Source organism: Heliangelus exortis, chromosome 3 (assembly GCF_036169615.1).
Source record: "Heliangelus exortis chromosome 3, bHelExo1.hap1, whole genome shotgun sequence".
In the NCBI taxonomy this organism is placed as follows: Eukaryota; Metazoa; Chordata; class Aves; order Apodiformes; family Trochilidae; genus Heliangelus; species Heliangelus exortis.
In genome coordinates, this window is record NC_092424.1 from 63163757 (window position 1) to 63179238 (window position 15482).

Consider the following 15482-nt stretch of genomic DNA (forward strand, 5'->3'; position numbering starts at 1 on the left):
TTGTTTCTTGATATTTCCTGTGATTGCTAATATTGTAGTCACTATTATTTGATAACTCAGATATAATTATTTTTTAATTCATCTGAATTACTTCCAACTGAAGACAAATTTTCTGTGTATCTAATGATTTATTAACACTCCCAAGAATAAAATGAATAAGCAAGTTCAGTATGACAGTATGTTGTTCAAGTTTGGCCTGACTGAGCATTTGTTCTACTTGAGCATTTGTTCTACTTAGGTATAGACAGAGCTTTCCACAATGACCACTTTGTGGGATGCAGTCATCTCCTTGATATTCTATAATTTTGTATTTCTGAATCTTTTTGATGGTTCTGATTGAAAATGCAATGGTAGTGTGCTTATACTACAGTGACTTGAAACTACTGGATGAGTATGTTCACTTATTCCCTTCCCAGTGTAAGAGCATCTTTACACACATGCACTTTCCAAATAAATTAGCTACTCTGTCCTCCCTGTTTAAGCACACACTACATAGTGCTTAATTTTTGGAATTGTACTATTTGAGGAAAATTATATTTTTTCATCACTCTCTTTTATTGCTCATCATCGAGACATCTCTCTTTTTTGTTCTGTTTTAACTTTTCTGGTGGATATATATACATTTGCATCACCTCAGACCTTTTAGCCATCACTTGAACTCCCTACACAGATTTTCTATCAGCATGGAAATACAGCATCTGTGGTCACACACTTCCTGGTTTTGATCTGGTCTGTAAATACTAAACTACACATCAATTTGTGTCACAGTATTCTCAACTTGACTGAAACCAAGAAATTGTGGAAATTTTTCACTGAGAACAGCATGAATGATTAAAATGTTTTCTACAAGGAAAGTACCATTTCCAATTTTAAGAGAATTTACTTCAACCTTGTTCAGCTTGCTTTCTTGTTCACATTCAGCAAATAATTTGCCAAATATAGTGACAGAATATCCTAAAAAAAAAAACATTAAAATCATTCTGTTGGTGGTAATTTGATAATTACATAATTTTTTTTTTTCCAAAAACATTTGTACCAGAAATGCCTGTTTAGGAGGCTGATCTTCTCTAAAAGATAAGCAGATATTATATCTTTTAATTTTTATAGCTAACTATTATGTTGCTTAGTTTATAAGTAAAATTACCAGAAAACTGTGCTGCATATTATCAGTATTGAATTCAGTAACTGAATATGTTGAAGGAGCATAGAACGAAGTATAGAATAAACATTCACATTCATTATTTTCCATGGCAAACTACTGAATCAAGGAACAAACTGAGGAACATGATTATGTGTGCTTGAACGACATGTTAGCAAACATAGCATCTTGCCAATGGCACATTTTGAAACAGAATCAGTATCTTGACTCACAGTCTCCTGTGACAGCCAACAGAGAAATCTGATGCTAAAATGTTTCAGGTCTTTATTTATTAATTGCACTTATAGTATCATTGGGCACTAGCTCAAAATGATTAAGCAGAAGATTATTTATGTCCTGAAATTATAATTTTCTCTGAAAAGTTAAGAGCACAGAAGTAGTTTGTGTGACTGTGCCTCCTTTTATAAATAAATATCTATGTTTTAGTTGCTACGCCATAAATTGTCATATTAGGTGTAGTAGGGAAAGTTTTGTGACAGATTGGAGACAAAAGCACTTCCTCAGAAACTCCTTTAGAGAGTGCAGTCTCAGGTAGAAGTCTGGCTTCATAGACATCAAGAACCTTGTGTGTTGCAGGCTGACCAGAATGCATAACAACCATTCCATTCCATTTCATCCTCCTCTTCATTAAATGGGTTTATATGTAATTTTTTCCCAATAATTATAAAGAAAGTGGAAGTAAAATATGATTTTTAAAGAAATTTAATTCTTGTACTGAAGCTGAGTACACATACTTTCTTGTCTTAAAAAAAACAAGTGTCTGAAAAAGAAAATCATGTTAGGTGAATAAAGTAAATTAATCTCAAGAGAACTCAGTTATTAAATGATGCTAAGTATAAGAATCATGTTGTTTTGGTTGTTTTTTTATTATTTTATTTTTATATAAATATCTGTTTCATTAGGAAATAGAACTGAAAACTGGTTCTCTTGCAAGATTTTAAAAATCATCAAAATTCAAAAAAGTAGCTCAGAGATCATGGATCATAGCTGATTCCCTTCTGGTTTTGCCTTTACGGTTTTCTGTGACATAGTTTATGTTGTTTGATAGTGTGCTGATAAACTGCTGCACACTTTCATGTACTACTTTGAACAATTTACAGAACATGGAAGACACTAAATTGTATTATGCAACTGAAATACTCCAAAACAGATGTGGTAGACTCAGGGCTGTATGTCAATTGAGGCATTAAGTAGATCCCACTATGGGTGTTGAAGCCACTGATAATGTCTAGGTGAAAAAAAGACAGATAACTCAGCTACACTCTCTAGCGCCTAATGGCTTCCCAGACTGATGATGCTGCAAGAAGCTCAGACATATGGTAATTGCCTCTTTCTCTTTTTTTAATATATATCAGCAATTACATGTTAAGTAATGTACCAGTAACAATCTATCCTTTTCTCTCAGACTTAACGTGAAGAGGTATTATCCTGTGCAAGATTCCTTTTTGCTCATAAAGGTTGCAAATACGCTTTGTGTCAAAAGGAGATCCTTGTTCTCTTCTGACAGTATGTTGTGATGTATATAAATCCCTATTACATTCACTATTATTAGGAGGTGCTAGCATTATGTTTAAGAGGAGGAAATACTAGAACAGATTAAATTTTTCCCTGGAAAAATGTTACTAGTGTTGGTGTCCACTGCAGAATTTTCCTTCAAGCACAACCAAAGTCAGCTTAAATTGTGAAATAGGTCTTTATAAGAAAACAATTTGTACAATCTCCTACCATCACAGATTTTAAACAAATAATTCCTTCTGGTTTAAAAATTTTCTCTCTTATTGACACTAGATCTTCACTTTTTGGTCAAGGTAGGAGAATTTTTTCCTGAGTGCTAATGCTTTTTCACTTTTTATCACTCTTGTGTTGGCTATAAAATTGGTCATTATGATCTATAGAATTATACAGAACCTCTCTCTTCATTCAGTCTAATTCTAGAAGAAGTAAATATATCAGATCTGGAAGGTACAACTAAGCAGTGGAAATTACAGTGGAATCAACATACCAAATGTGGTTATTTTCAAATTCTTATATTTCATAATTCATTTAAAAGTTTGTCTCTGTTTATGTCATTGACAAATTCCACTAGATAGTACTTTATCTTCTGCTCTTCAATTTAGAAGCCAGAACACTGTGCAGGACCATATCAAAGGCCTTACTGAAGTCTAGATTGATTGCATCCATAGTTCTTCCTTTGTCTACTGATGCAGTTAATCCATTGCAGGTAACTAGACCAGTCAGGAAACTAATAACCCACAGCAGAGTGAGGAATATGTGCTGAGCATATCAGCACTACTGGAATCCCTCTATAGAAGGAACAATGAGAAACTGAGCCTCCTGTGAGAGCCTTAACCAGGGAAAGAGCATTGTTTCTTTCCAAAATCCTTAATAATTTGCACTGGTATTATTTCTCAGGCAAGTGCATTGTTGGAACCTATGATAGCAGTGCTAGAAAACACTAGCTAGTCATTACTCTAGCTAACCTTTGTTGCTACTGAAATCCTTATTCTCTCTTTCAGCATAGTGCTGTTAAGCAGTCCTTTTATCTTTATTGTTTTCACACAAAAAAGAGCTTGTTTAATTATTATCTTTTGTAAAGATAATATACTTTCACATATACACTCATTCCCACCCCTAAAACAGATGTTTCACCTCCTACATCAATTGCTCATTTATTGGTTAATGGTTTAGGCTTACAAGCAAAAAGTGAATTTGTTCTTGCCAAACCATTAACTTTCCTGGTAATATTTCGACTACCTGTCCTCTTTGTCCACCACAACTTCTGCACCACATGTAATTTGAACTATTTTCCAATGTTTAAAACCCCACCACCACCTATTCTGCTCACCCACTTCTAAATTTCCCTATGACTCTTGTGAGTTCAAGAAGACATTTCCACTTGTGGTGTCTCATCTGTCTAAAACTTATTTTCTCTTCTCCCTAAGACGCTGAATCATTTCTTTAAATCTCACCTTAAAACCTCACTGCTTTTTTAACCTGTGATTCACAACCTCTGGAAAACATTTTTGTGTTATCCTTCACAAAGCATGCACAGTAGAAAGGAAATTTATTGCAGTGTTGTTGAAGCAAGCTATACTTTCAGTAGTAATGTGACTATGGATTAAGGGTCCTATAAGGTCCACTCAAGAAAGATTGACCCTTGCAGAATCTATTGAAGTCTGGGTGTTTATATCTACTCACCTGAAAATTTATAGCTACACCCTTGCAAGCTTAAAGCTTGTCCTCTTTCCTCTTGCCTTGGAACTCATAACTATACTCCTGATAGCTTCAACAAAGGGCTTATTCTGGGCCCAGCAGAACTGGAGAAAAGATGTGGTTCCTGTAAGTCCTCCTCCAGAGACCAACACCATTTCCCTCATCCTGACTTTAGATACTCTCCAGAGAGAGCAGCAGCAGAAATTAGAAAATCACAACACTCCTCTGTTGATCCAACTAAATGATGAAAATGTCACAATTGTTTCCTTATCTAAGCAGTCTGTGATAGATGGTAGATTCAGGCGTTTACTAAAAATCTAAGCAAGACAACAAATTTGATCTTAGGTTGGTTCTATGCAATTCAGTGAGGATTCAGGGAGGTAAACAGACAGAGCCAGATGGGGCACACAGTGAGGGTGAGGGGAGCTCTAAGAAAAGATATATGGGAGAATTAGTAGGATAATATGAAACAAACAGTATCATCCAGAAACTTATGTGAACGGTACCTATTTATAAAGCTATTGTTCCTCCCCATACACAATGCACTCATCATTGTACCAAGTAATTTTCTGTATTTCTGTTGAAAAGGCCATTTAAACCTAACTTTTTGTTTAGCTCAGCTTACCATTTTATGGCCTCTTTTATGAATTGGACTAGTTTTGGGATGAAACATTTTACTTTTTCTATTTAACTGACACTTGCTTGATTTTTCTTTTCTACTAGTCAAAGCACAAAGAAAACTACAGTTCACATACATGTGACTCCCAGATTTGTGTTTTGATGGAAACAGTCTAAATATTTATGGTTTTCAATGTATTTTTCCGTGTTGATAATATAAGTTTTAGAATATTTCTAATTACCTCCATACATAAAGACATCATACCTGTGGCTGCACATTTTCTGCATATAGGAAATCACAGAGATAGAAACACAGACACAGATATTTCCAAGCTTACAACCCTAGATTTAGGCTTGCAGACTTTGATCGCTTCAGGCATCAAAGCCCAGGCCAAAGTACTGTGGGACAAAGCCCTAGAGGGAAGGGAGGCCCAGGGCAGTTGGTTGGTATTCAAGGATCACCTTTTCCATGTCCAGGAGCAAAGTATATTGACAAAGAGTAGAAAAGAGCAGAAAAAAATGCTAGGAGACCTGCCTGGATGAACAAGGAGCTCCTGGACACATTATCACACAAAAAGGAACTCTACAAGGAAGAAAGGACATCTAAAAGGCAGCAAGAGACCTGGTAAGAAAAGCCAAAGCTCGGTTAGAACTAACTCTAGCCAGGGAGATGGAGTGGAATAGCAAAAATTTCTATAGGTATATTAATAGTAAAAGGAAGAATAGGGAAGGTGTGAGCCCCCTCAGAAAGGAAACAGGAGAACTACTGACAAGTGATATGGAAAAGGCTGAGATTCTCAATGAGTTCTTTACCTCGGTCTTCACTGGCAAGGGCCCCAGCCACTCTTCAGAAGTCACAGAAGACAATGGCAAGGGTTGGAAGGAAGAACTACCCATTGGAAGTGAAGATCATGTTTGTGACCATCTGAAGAACCTGAAGGTGTACAAGTTCACGGGACCCGATGGGATACACCCATGGGCACTGAGGGAACTGGCTAAACCACTGTCTATTATATTCCAAAAGTCATGGCAGACCAGTGAAGCGCCCAGTGACTGGAAAAGAGGGACCATAACCCCCATTTTCAAAAAGAGAAAGAAGATCCAGGGAACTCTAGGCCAGTCAGTCTCTGTGCCCAGTAAGATCATGGAGCAGATCCTCCTGGGGACACTGCTGAAGCAGAAGAATAATGAAGAGGTGACTGAGGATAATCAACACAGCTTCGTCAAGGGCAAATTGTGCCTGACAAATCTTGTGGCCTTCTATGAAAATGTCACAACATCAAGACAAGGAACAACATCAACAACCAACATCATTTACCTGGACCTAAGCGAAGGCTTTGTCAGAGTCCCACATGACATCCTGGTCTCCAAGCTGGTAACACATGGGTTTGATGGATGGATCCACTTGGTGGATTAAGAACTGGCTTGATGGCTGCACCCAAAGAGTGGCTGTCAATGGGTCCATGTCCAAGTGGAGGCCAGAGACAAATGGAGTCCCTCAAGGATCAGTGCTGGGACCAGTCCTGTTTAACATCTTTGCTGGCAACATAGATGGTGGCATGAAGTACACCCTGACCCCACTGATGACCCCAAGCTGTGTGGTGTGGCTGACACACTGAAGGGAAGGGATGCCATCCAGAGGGACCTTGACAGGCTGGAGAGGTGGCTCCATGCCAACCTCATGAAGCTCAACAAGACCAAGTGCAAGGTCCTCAGGACCTCAGGGCAATCCCAAGCACTGATATAGGCTGGGAAGTGACTGGCTTGAGAGCAGCCCTGAGGAAAAGGACTTGGGGGTGCTGGTGGATGAGAAGTTCAACATGAGCCATCAGTGTACACTTGCAGCCCAGAAAGCCAACCAGATCCTGGGCTGCAGCAAGAGAAGCGTGGCCAGCAGGGTGAGGGAGGTGATTCTCTCCCTCTGCTCTGCTCCTGTGAGACTCGAACTGGAGTTCTGTGCCCAGTTCTGGAGCCTCTTTTACAGGAGGGACATGGATATGCTGGAGTGTGTCCAGAGAAGGGCCATGAGGATGATCAGAGGGCTGGAGCAGCTCTCCTGTGAAGACAGAGAGAGTTGGGGTTGTTCAGTCTGGAGAGGAGGAGGCTCTGAGGAGACCTTATTGTAGCCTTCCAGTATCTGAAGGGGGCTATAGGAAAGCTGGTGAGGGACTTTATGGGACATCAGGTAGTGATAGGACTGGGGGAATGGATACAAACTAGAGGAGGGTAGATTCAGATTGGAAGTTAGGAAGAAGTTCTTAACCATGAGGGTGGTGAGACACTGGAACAGGTTGCCCAGAGAGGTGGTGGAAGCATCAACCCTGGAAATTTTTAAGGTCAGGCTGGACAGGGCTCTGAGCAACCTGATCTAGTGGGAGGTGTCCCTGCCCATGGCAGGGGGGGTTGGAACTACATGATCTTATAGGTCCAACCCTGAAAATTCTATGACTCTATGATTAATATGTTACGGTTAGAACCACACTTCTGCAGTATGGATGTTAATACAGGGGTAAAAGCAAAGCCTTTCAGTCTCCTGACTGCTGTTATATGAGTGGACAGTATGAGATGACAACGGCTTTGCAGAAATGGTGCCAATTCAATGGAGTTCTTTTCACTTCACCCGAAAAAATGGCCACCTGTGAGCAAATATTTTTGACTGCTGTCTGTACCTGAAAAGTATACAAGCTTTACCTGAATTAGCAGTCAATTTTGATAGAAATCTTGTTCTGCAAATTTGTTTCTAACAAAAAGTGTTCTGAATGGTGGCTGCCACATTTATTAATTTGTCTCTATAGAATTAATAATTGGGGAGAACACCAACCCAGAATATTAAACAAGGATTTCATAAATACTGTGCCAGAGAGTAGAGCAATACTAAGTCTGTGTATGAGGGGTAGCTGAATAAGAAAAGAAAAATGGATTAAAAATAGAAAGGTCCAATTCCTTAATTTTATTCTGAAGTCCTCAGTCTGTAACCATCAAACCTGCATTTCTTACCATATTCTGATACTTCATTTTCAATCAGACTACAATTTCTAAGAGGGATATTCATAACAGATAAGAATTCCAGCAATGATGGTAATAACAGTAATGAGTAAAATAAATCATGGATCTAATGGGGAGTTCCAGTGTATCTTGGAAAGCTATGGCTAATGTTTACGCAAGGTCTAAATCCCTGTAATTCTGAAGATCCTGTAATTCCTTAAACTGACTTCACATCTTGAAAGTGCATATTGTCATGTAGTTTGTAATCACATTGATTTTCAGCTTCTGTACATTGTTGCCACTTAAGAGCAAGTGACTCAAAAGGATAAGTAAAGGCAAAATATTACAGAAGAAATTTAAACCACAATAACATTTCTATTTGATTTATAAGCAATAGACTTTGGAAATTTTTTTTTGCATACAAACCAAAATAAGTAAATAAAATTAAATACTCACTCCTGTTATGTAACGAGGTCTATACTGGATGGTTCCAAATAAGCCAAGTATGACTATAATAATGTGTATAAAATTTGCCAGTATGGGTGCCCACTGATAACCAAGGAAGTCAAATATCTGCCTCTCGAGCACAGAAACCTATGATTAAAAAGCAAAAGAATAAATAGATTAGAACACACTATAAAATATCTATTAGGGCATTTCCCCATCCCATACCCAAGATAATTGCCCTGAGTTCAAAAAATACTTCAGTCAACAGTAAAATTAAATGATTTTGCAATGTTTCACTTTCTTGTTTTAATGAAAGCTGCATTTCTCACTGGCAGTTTACTGAGTTATATTCAGTTAGCTAAATTATTAATGTAGGCAATTCTACTGAGATACTAAACTGTGCACTAGGTTGGTATGTTTGCAGCAGAAGCAACACAAACAATTTTGTTATAAAAATCAGCAAACACTATAATGTTCTGATGCTGAAAGTAAGTGGTAGGCTTAGGACACCTAAGCTACTTTGCACCTATTCACAAGCACCGTCCTCCAGCCTATTTCTGCTTCCTTATTTCCATTGCTTCCTTACCTTTTGGTTATTTTTTTTCTCTTTCCTCTATCCCCATCTATCCTGACAGAATCAGAATAGAATGGTTTGGGCTGGAAGGGACATTAAAGATCACATATTTCCAAGCCCACTGCCATGGGCTTGGAACGACAAGATGGCTCAAAGCCCCATCAAACCTGGCCTGGAACATTTCCAGGGATGGGGCATCCACAGCTTCCCTGGGCAACCTGTTCCAGTGTCTTACCACCCTCACACTAAAGAATTCCTTCCTAATGTCTAATCTAAATCTACTCTTTTAAACTATTGGTCCTTGTCCTATCAATACATGCACCTGCAAAAAGTCTCTCCCTATTTTTCTTGTGGTCCTTGTCAGTGGGTCTCTACCTGAATCCAAATGCATGCAAATCTTTGACCAGGTTCTGCTGACAGTCTATTTTACCTCCCCTCAGTGTCACAAACATCAGCTGAAGTATTAGCTCATACCCAAGACTCCAGATACTTAATTTTAAAAAGGGAATGTTGAACAATCTTGAGATGTTGATGATTACTTTCAAGCAATACCACCTCAAGCAGATAGAACAGAAAGTAGAGAAAGTGCACTTCTAACAGTATTTATAGAAATAATTTCAGAACTTGTACAGTACGTGTCCTTAGCCAGTGTTCAGACATTATCTCAAAATAAAGCACTGCACCCCAATCCACAGGCAGAATGGCACATTTTGATAAAAAATATAGTAATGCATTAGAATAGAATGTAATGGTGAAATGAATGTAAACAGGAAGTGTAAGGAGTGTCTTTGGCACCATTCCAACAATTTCAGTAACTGGAATGGTGCATAGACAGGTTTCATAAAAATATAAATAATAAAATAAAAATAAAATTAAAATAATGACAAGAAAAACAACACCAACAGTACACACACAAAAGAAAGAAAGAAAAAGCAGGTTGTTTCTTCAGCAGGTTTCATTAAATGACAAGTGACTATTTATTCAGTCTATATTATGCTGTGGATTATTTGAATTAGGTGTATCTGCCACAGACTCCGCTCATTCAAAAATAACAATTTTTGACATTAAGTACTAAATAAGCAACCACTTTTCACTGTTTCCTGATATATAGCTATGTGAGAGTTTTTCAACTTTTATACTCTATCCACTGCCACGCCAACACTTTCTTTGTGAAATTAAGTGAGAAAACTTGTCTTTAAAAAGGCATCTTACACTGTTGTCGGTATTGTACATGCATAACCTTGGAGAAGTTTCTCATAATTTTGAAATTGGAAATTCAGGTTTCATGTCCACCACTGAATTCTTCTCTGCAACTAAGATTCCTTTCACACAATGCATCCAGTTTATAGACAGTCTTGGTATCGTGCCTAGCATTTTATTTACAGATTTACTGACAGAAAGAGATCCTGGTCCTACGTCACCTAAGATCTCAGTGATCCTATTTATGCTATCTTTCAACTCTTCCAAGCAAAGCAACATCATAAAAAAATTCTCATAAAACCAAGGCATGATATTCTATTGATGAAGTGGGATGAAAAAAGAAAAAGAAAGCCAAGCTGTACTGAGAACTTCATGAAATCTCAGGTTCCCTGTGTTTTCATCATTAAGAAATATTTCTTAGACTCCAAAGTCATCTACGTAAGAAAAGACCAATATGTGGTATAAAGCAGCATTACATAGGTCTGTGTGAAATCTATTAGGAGTATAAGCAAAAGACCTGCTATTCCTTAAGTGCTCCTAAAAAGGTAACAAAGGGGAAATGCTGAGTCTGAGAACAGAGATATTATTTTCATCGTATGAACAAAGAATAAATGAAAACAGCAAAGCACCAGCAAAAAGAGTCTAGACTGCAATAGACTAAAGCTTCTAACAAGCAAAAAAAAAATACAAGAGATGAGGCAAATCCTACAGTTAAGCATCCCAACTATAGAGGAAAATTGCAGCACTGTAGCTAATTACATAAAGAAGTAAAAATTCCTTCTGCATCTTTAGGTTAAAGGAAACTGCACTATCATGTATCAAGCACATTTTGTTTTGAGTTTTTGTTTCTTACTGTTTTCTGAGAAATGCAGTAGTCTACCAAAACTTGTTTATGGGACTCTTATTGGAAAAATGGCTGTTCTATGCAAACCTTTGCTTCCCACATGCTGATGTCTTACATTTTTACTTTCTTTTAGTAAGTCTAGTAATTTCTTCAGTACCAAGCAACCACCCCCTCAGATGTTGTGACCACGTTGAAACTTCCAGTGGGGGGACCTACTAGAAGACACAGCACAGGAGGCAGTAGATAAATCTCAGCTGTGCAGAATAAGGTGAGAAGCCAGCACTGCCTCTGTCTCTGTCCCTGTCCCTCACATTTGCCAGAAGCAGACTTGATATTATTGCTATTAGACTTTCTCCTGTCACTCCAAAGAAATCAGCTGTGTGTGTGGGGACTGCTGGATATCTGAAATGGCAGTGTTCTGGTTGGCTGTGTGGAGATAAAATGCTGCAGAAATGAAGCTGCTGTTCCTTAGAAGATCAAACTACTGAAGCAAGGTGCATCGCAGATTTAGCAAATAGAAAAATAGGACAGAAATAGACAGATCTTTATTCCCACTTACTGAATAGATACTGAATACTGAAGAGATGAATATGGAGAAAAAAATAAAATCAACCCACAACCAAACAGAAAACCAATACAGACTTAAAAAAAAACAAAAAAACAACCCAAAATTTAAAATCTCATTGTGTTTCTAAAAGGGGAAAAGTGAAAAGTGGGAAAAAGTAATGACAAAATCTATTAAATCCACTATTACACAGCTTCCTTCTCTCCCAGAGATACCAGAATCATAAGGAATTTCCTAACATAGCAAGAAAAAATATACACTAGATTTTGAAAAATTCTTTGTCCTTTATAAAAAAATTAAAGTTTGCGGTTAAAAGACTGCACTTCTTCCTCCTAATCATATCCACTGCCTTCAAATGCTTAATGATTTTTCAAGGACATTACAGAGAGAAAGGGAAGGACAGAAAAAGAAATATTAATCTTTAAAGTCTAGGAATAAATAGTAGTCTGTTTTATTTCTTCTTGTTGAAACAAGGGTTTAAAATGAAGAAGTACACTATGGTAGGGAAAAAAAACCTATGTATTAACTCAGCTTTATTTTAATAAAGCAGGCAACCCAAAATGTAGGATTATGGAGAATTAGTTCCTAATGTTAAAAAATAAAGATGCACAGAATCATTTTCTTAGGCTTCCAAATAAGTAATCTCTTGTAGTTAATCTTCTGTGATCACTGATAAAGTTGTAGAATAGTTAAGTGTAATTACTGTTAACCACTTTTACTGATGCATTGTTTTTCCAGATTTCTGCTAACTCTTAAAAAAAAAAAACAAAACAAAAAAAAATAAAACCAGCCTGTATACTGACAAGTTGGAATAGATGAAATTTTTTCCAGATTCTCGTCACAGACTGGTTGCTAATAGGTTAACATTGTTACTGACCTTAAGGGATCTAAGAATTGAATTTCCAGAGGATAAAGAAAACCATTTTGAGATGTTTCTTAAAGTATATGATTGGACTAAAATTTCAGACAGGAACCACAAAGGAGAAACCAGTCAAAAGATGATTTATAACACACACTCCAAAATGGAAAATGACAAAGTACCTTTCTTCCAAAAGCTCCTTGAGAACAAACTCAACCACGACTACTCCATAATGGCACTGAATCAAAACTTTTCATTGATATAAATTAAAGCACACATGGGCACACAGAAACAAGTTCATACGTAGGGCCAGGGCCCTTGGGCAGCACCCAGGGCACAGAGCCACCCAGTAACCTGGGGCCTGTGACAGGGTGACCCTCAAAGAGCTGCACTCACCAGCTCATGGTCATGGTAATAGGATCTCAGTTCACTCCAGAGAAAGAAGAGACTATTCACTTAATCACAGTGAAGGAAAATTAAGCAACCATGGTTTATATCATGACTCGTGCAGGCTAACAATGAGCTACCAAAACTGAGCTCTAATCAGAAACTGATTAAGTCCCCTCAGCTCAATTGTGTTGAGTCAGATGCCCTCAGCTTCAAATAATTTCCTTGTGCTTTTAAGTCAGACATAAAGTTTTTTCATTACTTTTAGTTCTCAGTTCTATAGGACAGAAAGCTTAAAAAGAGCCCAATAAATGCAAATATTTTGGGCTTATGAAAAATTCTAATGCTAAAGCCTAGCTGCACAACATACAGCATCCCCAGATAACCCTCCCCCAGCACTTCCATCATTTTTGAGCCAGAACGCATATATTTGTGCCATTCCTTAGAGAGGTTAATTTAATTTTTCATCAAAATTTCAGATAGTATCCAGAGATAGAGGACACAGTTGCTCAATGAATTCTCCACAGTCACCCAGCAGAAAAACAGAATAATATTTTGAAAGTCAAATCCTTACAAAATACATCTACACATCTGCAAGTGTGCATGAGTCAAGTTCTTGACTGCGAGACAGGAGGAAAACAAAACAAGATTTGAATTTTTCTTCTTTTGTAAGAAGAAAGGTAAAACTAAAATGAAGTTCTCTGAAGAGCTGCAGACACAATGGCATTTTCAGCACATCTATTAAAAACCTACACAAGCACAGGTAATTCCAGTTAAAATCAAGAAGGAATTAGTTTCCAGTTGTCCATTGGTTTCTTAAAGGATTCACATGTATAATACTAAGCTCCTGCCCTTAATCCGCCTGATGCTGCTGAGGGGAGGAATAGGCCTTCACTTCACTTGATAAGAAGGTAATCATGGTTTTTAAAATATCCTGTGTGGGACCACGTTCCTCCATCATATTGTGTACAAGTGGATTTCTGCTGTGACCTACTGAGGACACCAGGGCTCTCCACAGGTACAGAGTGTATTCTAAAGCTCAGCTGCTGCCTTCTCTAACTGAATACAGTAATAATAAGAAATGGTAAATATAAGCTTTCTACAATAAGTGTTCTGTTATGTGGCAATGAGAAGCAGAACTGTTAACAGCACTTTAGTTATTATTACTCATGATATGAAAATAAGCAAGATTCTAGTTAAAGCTGAACTGATGAAGATGACAGCCTGTTTAAATAAAAATTTACTGCACACTGAACATATCTTCAGGGTGTTATATTCATGATTTATAAACATTTAGACTCCACTGTACTTACACAGAGACCCAGTGACTCAAACAATAAAAAAATCAAAACCCTGTCTTCCAAGTACTTCCTTGAAAGAATCACCCTCTGTGTGAGCAGGCAAAAAAAAAAAAAAGACAAAGTTTCTGCCAAAATGCTTAATCAACAAGTTCTGTTCTTGAAAATGCTTTCTTCACCCATATCTATGAAAGAGGTAAGTGACAGGGAAGAAAACGGGAGAAATCCCCAATTTTACAATGAGTTATTTTGCATTATTTGATACCGCTCCCAAAAATTATTTTTAGAATAGCCTGATATAAACTATATTGGTAGAATTATGATAAAAAACTAGTTAAATAAGTGTTTCACGAAGATATGTTAGATTTTGAAACCTGGAGCAAATAGTTGAATTTATGGCAGTATTTTATACACCTGCAAAGCTTCAGAGACAGTTGTTTCTCAGATGTTTATAGGGAGGATTTACTGTAAGAGATGAAATCCACCTTTGATAGTAACTTAAACAAACAAATTATAATGAGAATTGTGAAGTATATGTATCAGAACCATACCCTTTTGCATGCCTGAAATAAAATTTGAAAGATATATCTTATGTAAACTGTTCTACTGGTGACACTAAATCTCACAAAGTTAGTATTTCAGCTGCAGGATGAACCTCTTAGAACTGCTAAGAGTTTTAATCCCTATAAAGTATTTTATTTCCTAATATTGAACATTTATACTAACAATTGGTGCATTATCCTAATAAGACATATTTGCACTCCACCAAACCAGGAAGGTCAGGATTGAATGTGCAGAAAAGTGGTTCAGACTCAAACTGATAACTTGGGTCAAGTTACGAGGTTCATTTTTACCTTTAAGCCAAGATGAGGTTAGAACACAAAATATCCAACTGTCAGGTCCCAGCTGGGAGCGTAATAATAATTTGATAAAAGCTGCTCCTGTGTTTTTTAGGAACATTCAAAATCAGATGAGCTTCATAGACAAAAAAGTAATCTTTATTAACAAAGATAAAATGTATCAGAATAGTTATTATACTTGCTTAGATGTAATTTTTACTTTTAGAAGGTCAGATTTACAGAACTGTTTGAGAGGAGGCCTGAATCATAGGAGTGGAGATGTGAGACTTGCCTCTTGCCACAGTGCTCCTGACACTACAGAACACAGGGCAGACACAGCTGACATCTCTTTGTGTGCTGCTTTATGCAACCTGCCCCAGCTACAGAGCCCTGCTTAAAAAGCTGCGAAAGTTTTTTGGGTCAGTCTTAAGACAGCAGCAAGGAGACACGAGGAACCTCCATTTACTGGAGGCAGTCCTCTGCTGTGTTACCTT

General features: G+C 37.4%; 1 protein-coding gene across 1 annotated transcript in view; it reads right to left on the reverse strand.

Moving 5' to 3' along the window:
• NKAIN2 (sodium/potassium transporting ATPase interacting 2) overlaps positions 1 to 15482 on the reverse strand; it is a 529877-nt gene that overhangs the window by 281523 nt on the left and 232872 nt on the right. Inside the window, exon 2 of the mRNA XM_071741035.1 lies at positions 8432 to 8569. Coding sequence (XP_071597136.1) covers positions 8432 to 8569 — 138 coding nt within the window. The remainder of the gene's footprint in view (positions 1 to 8431; positions 8570 to 15482) is intronic.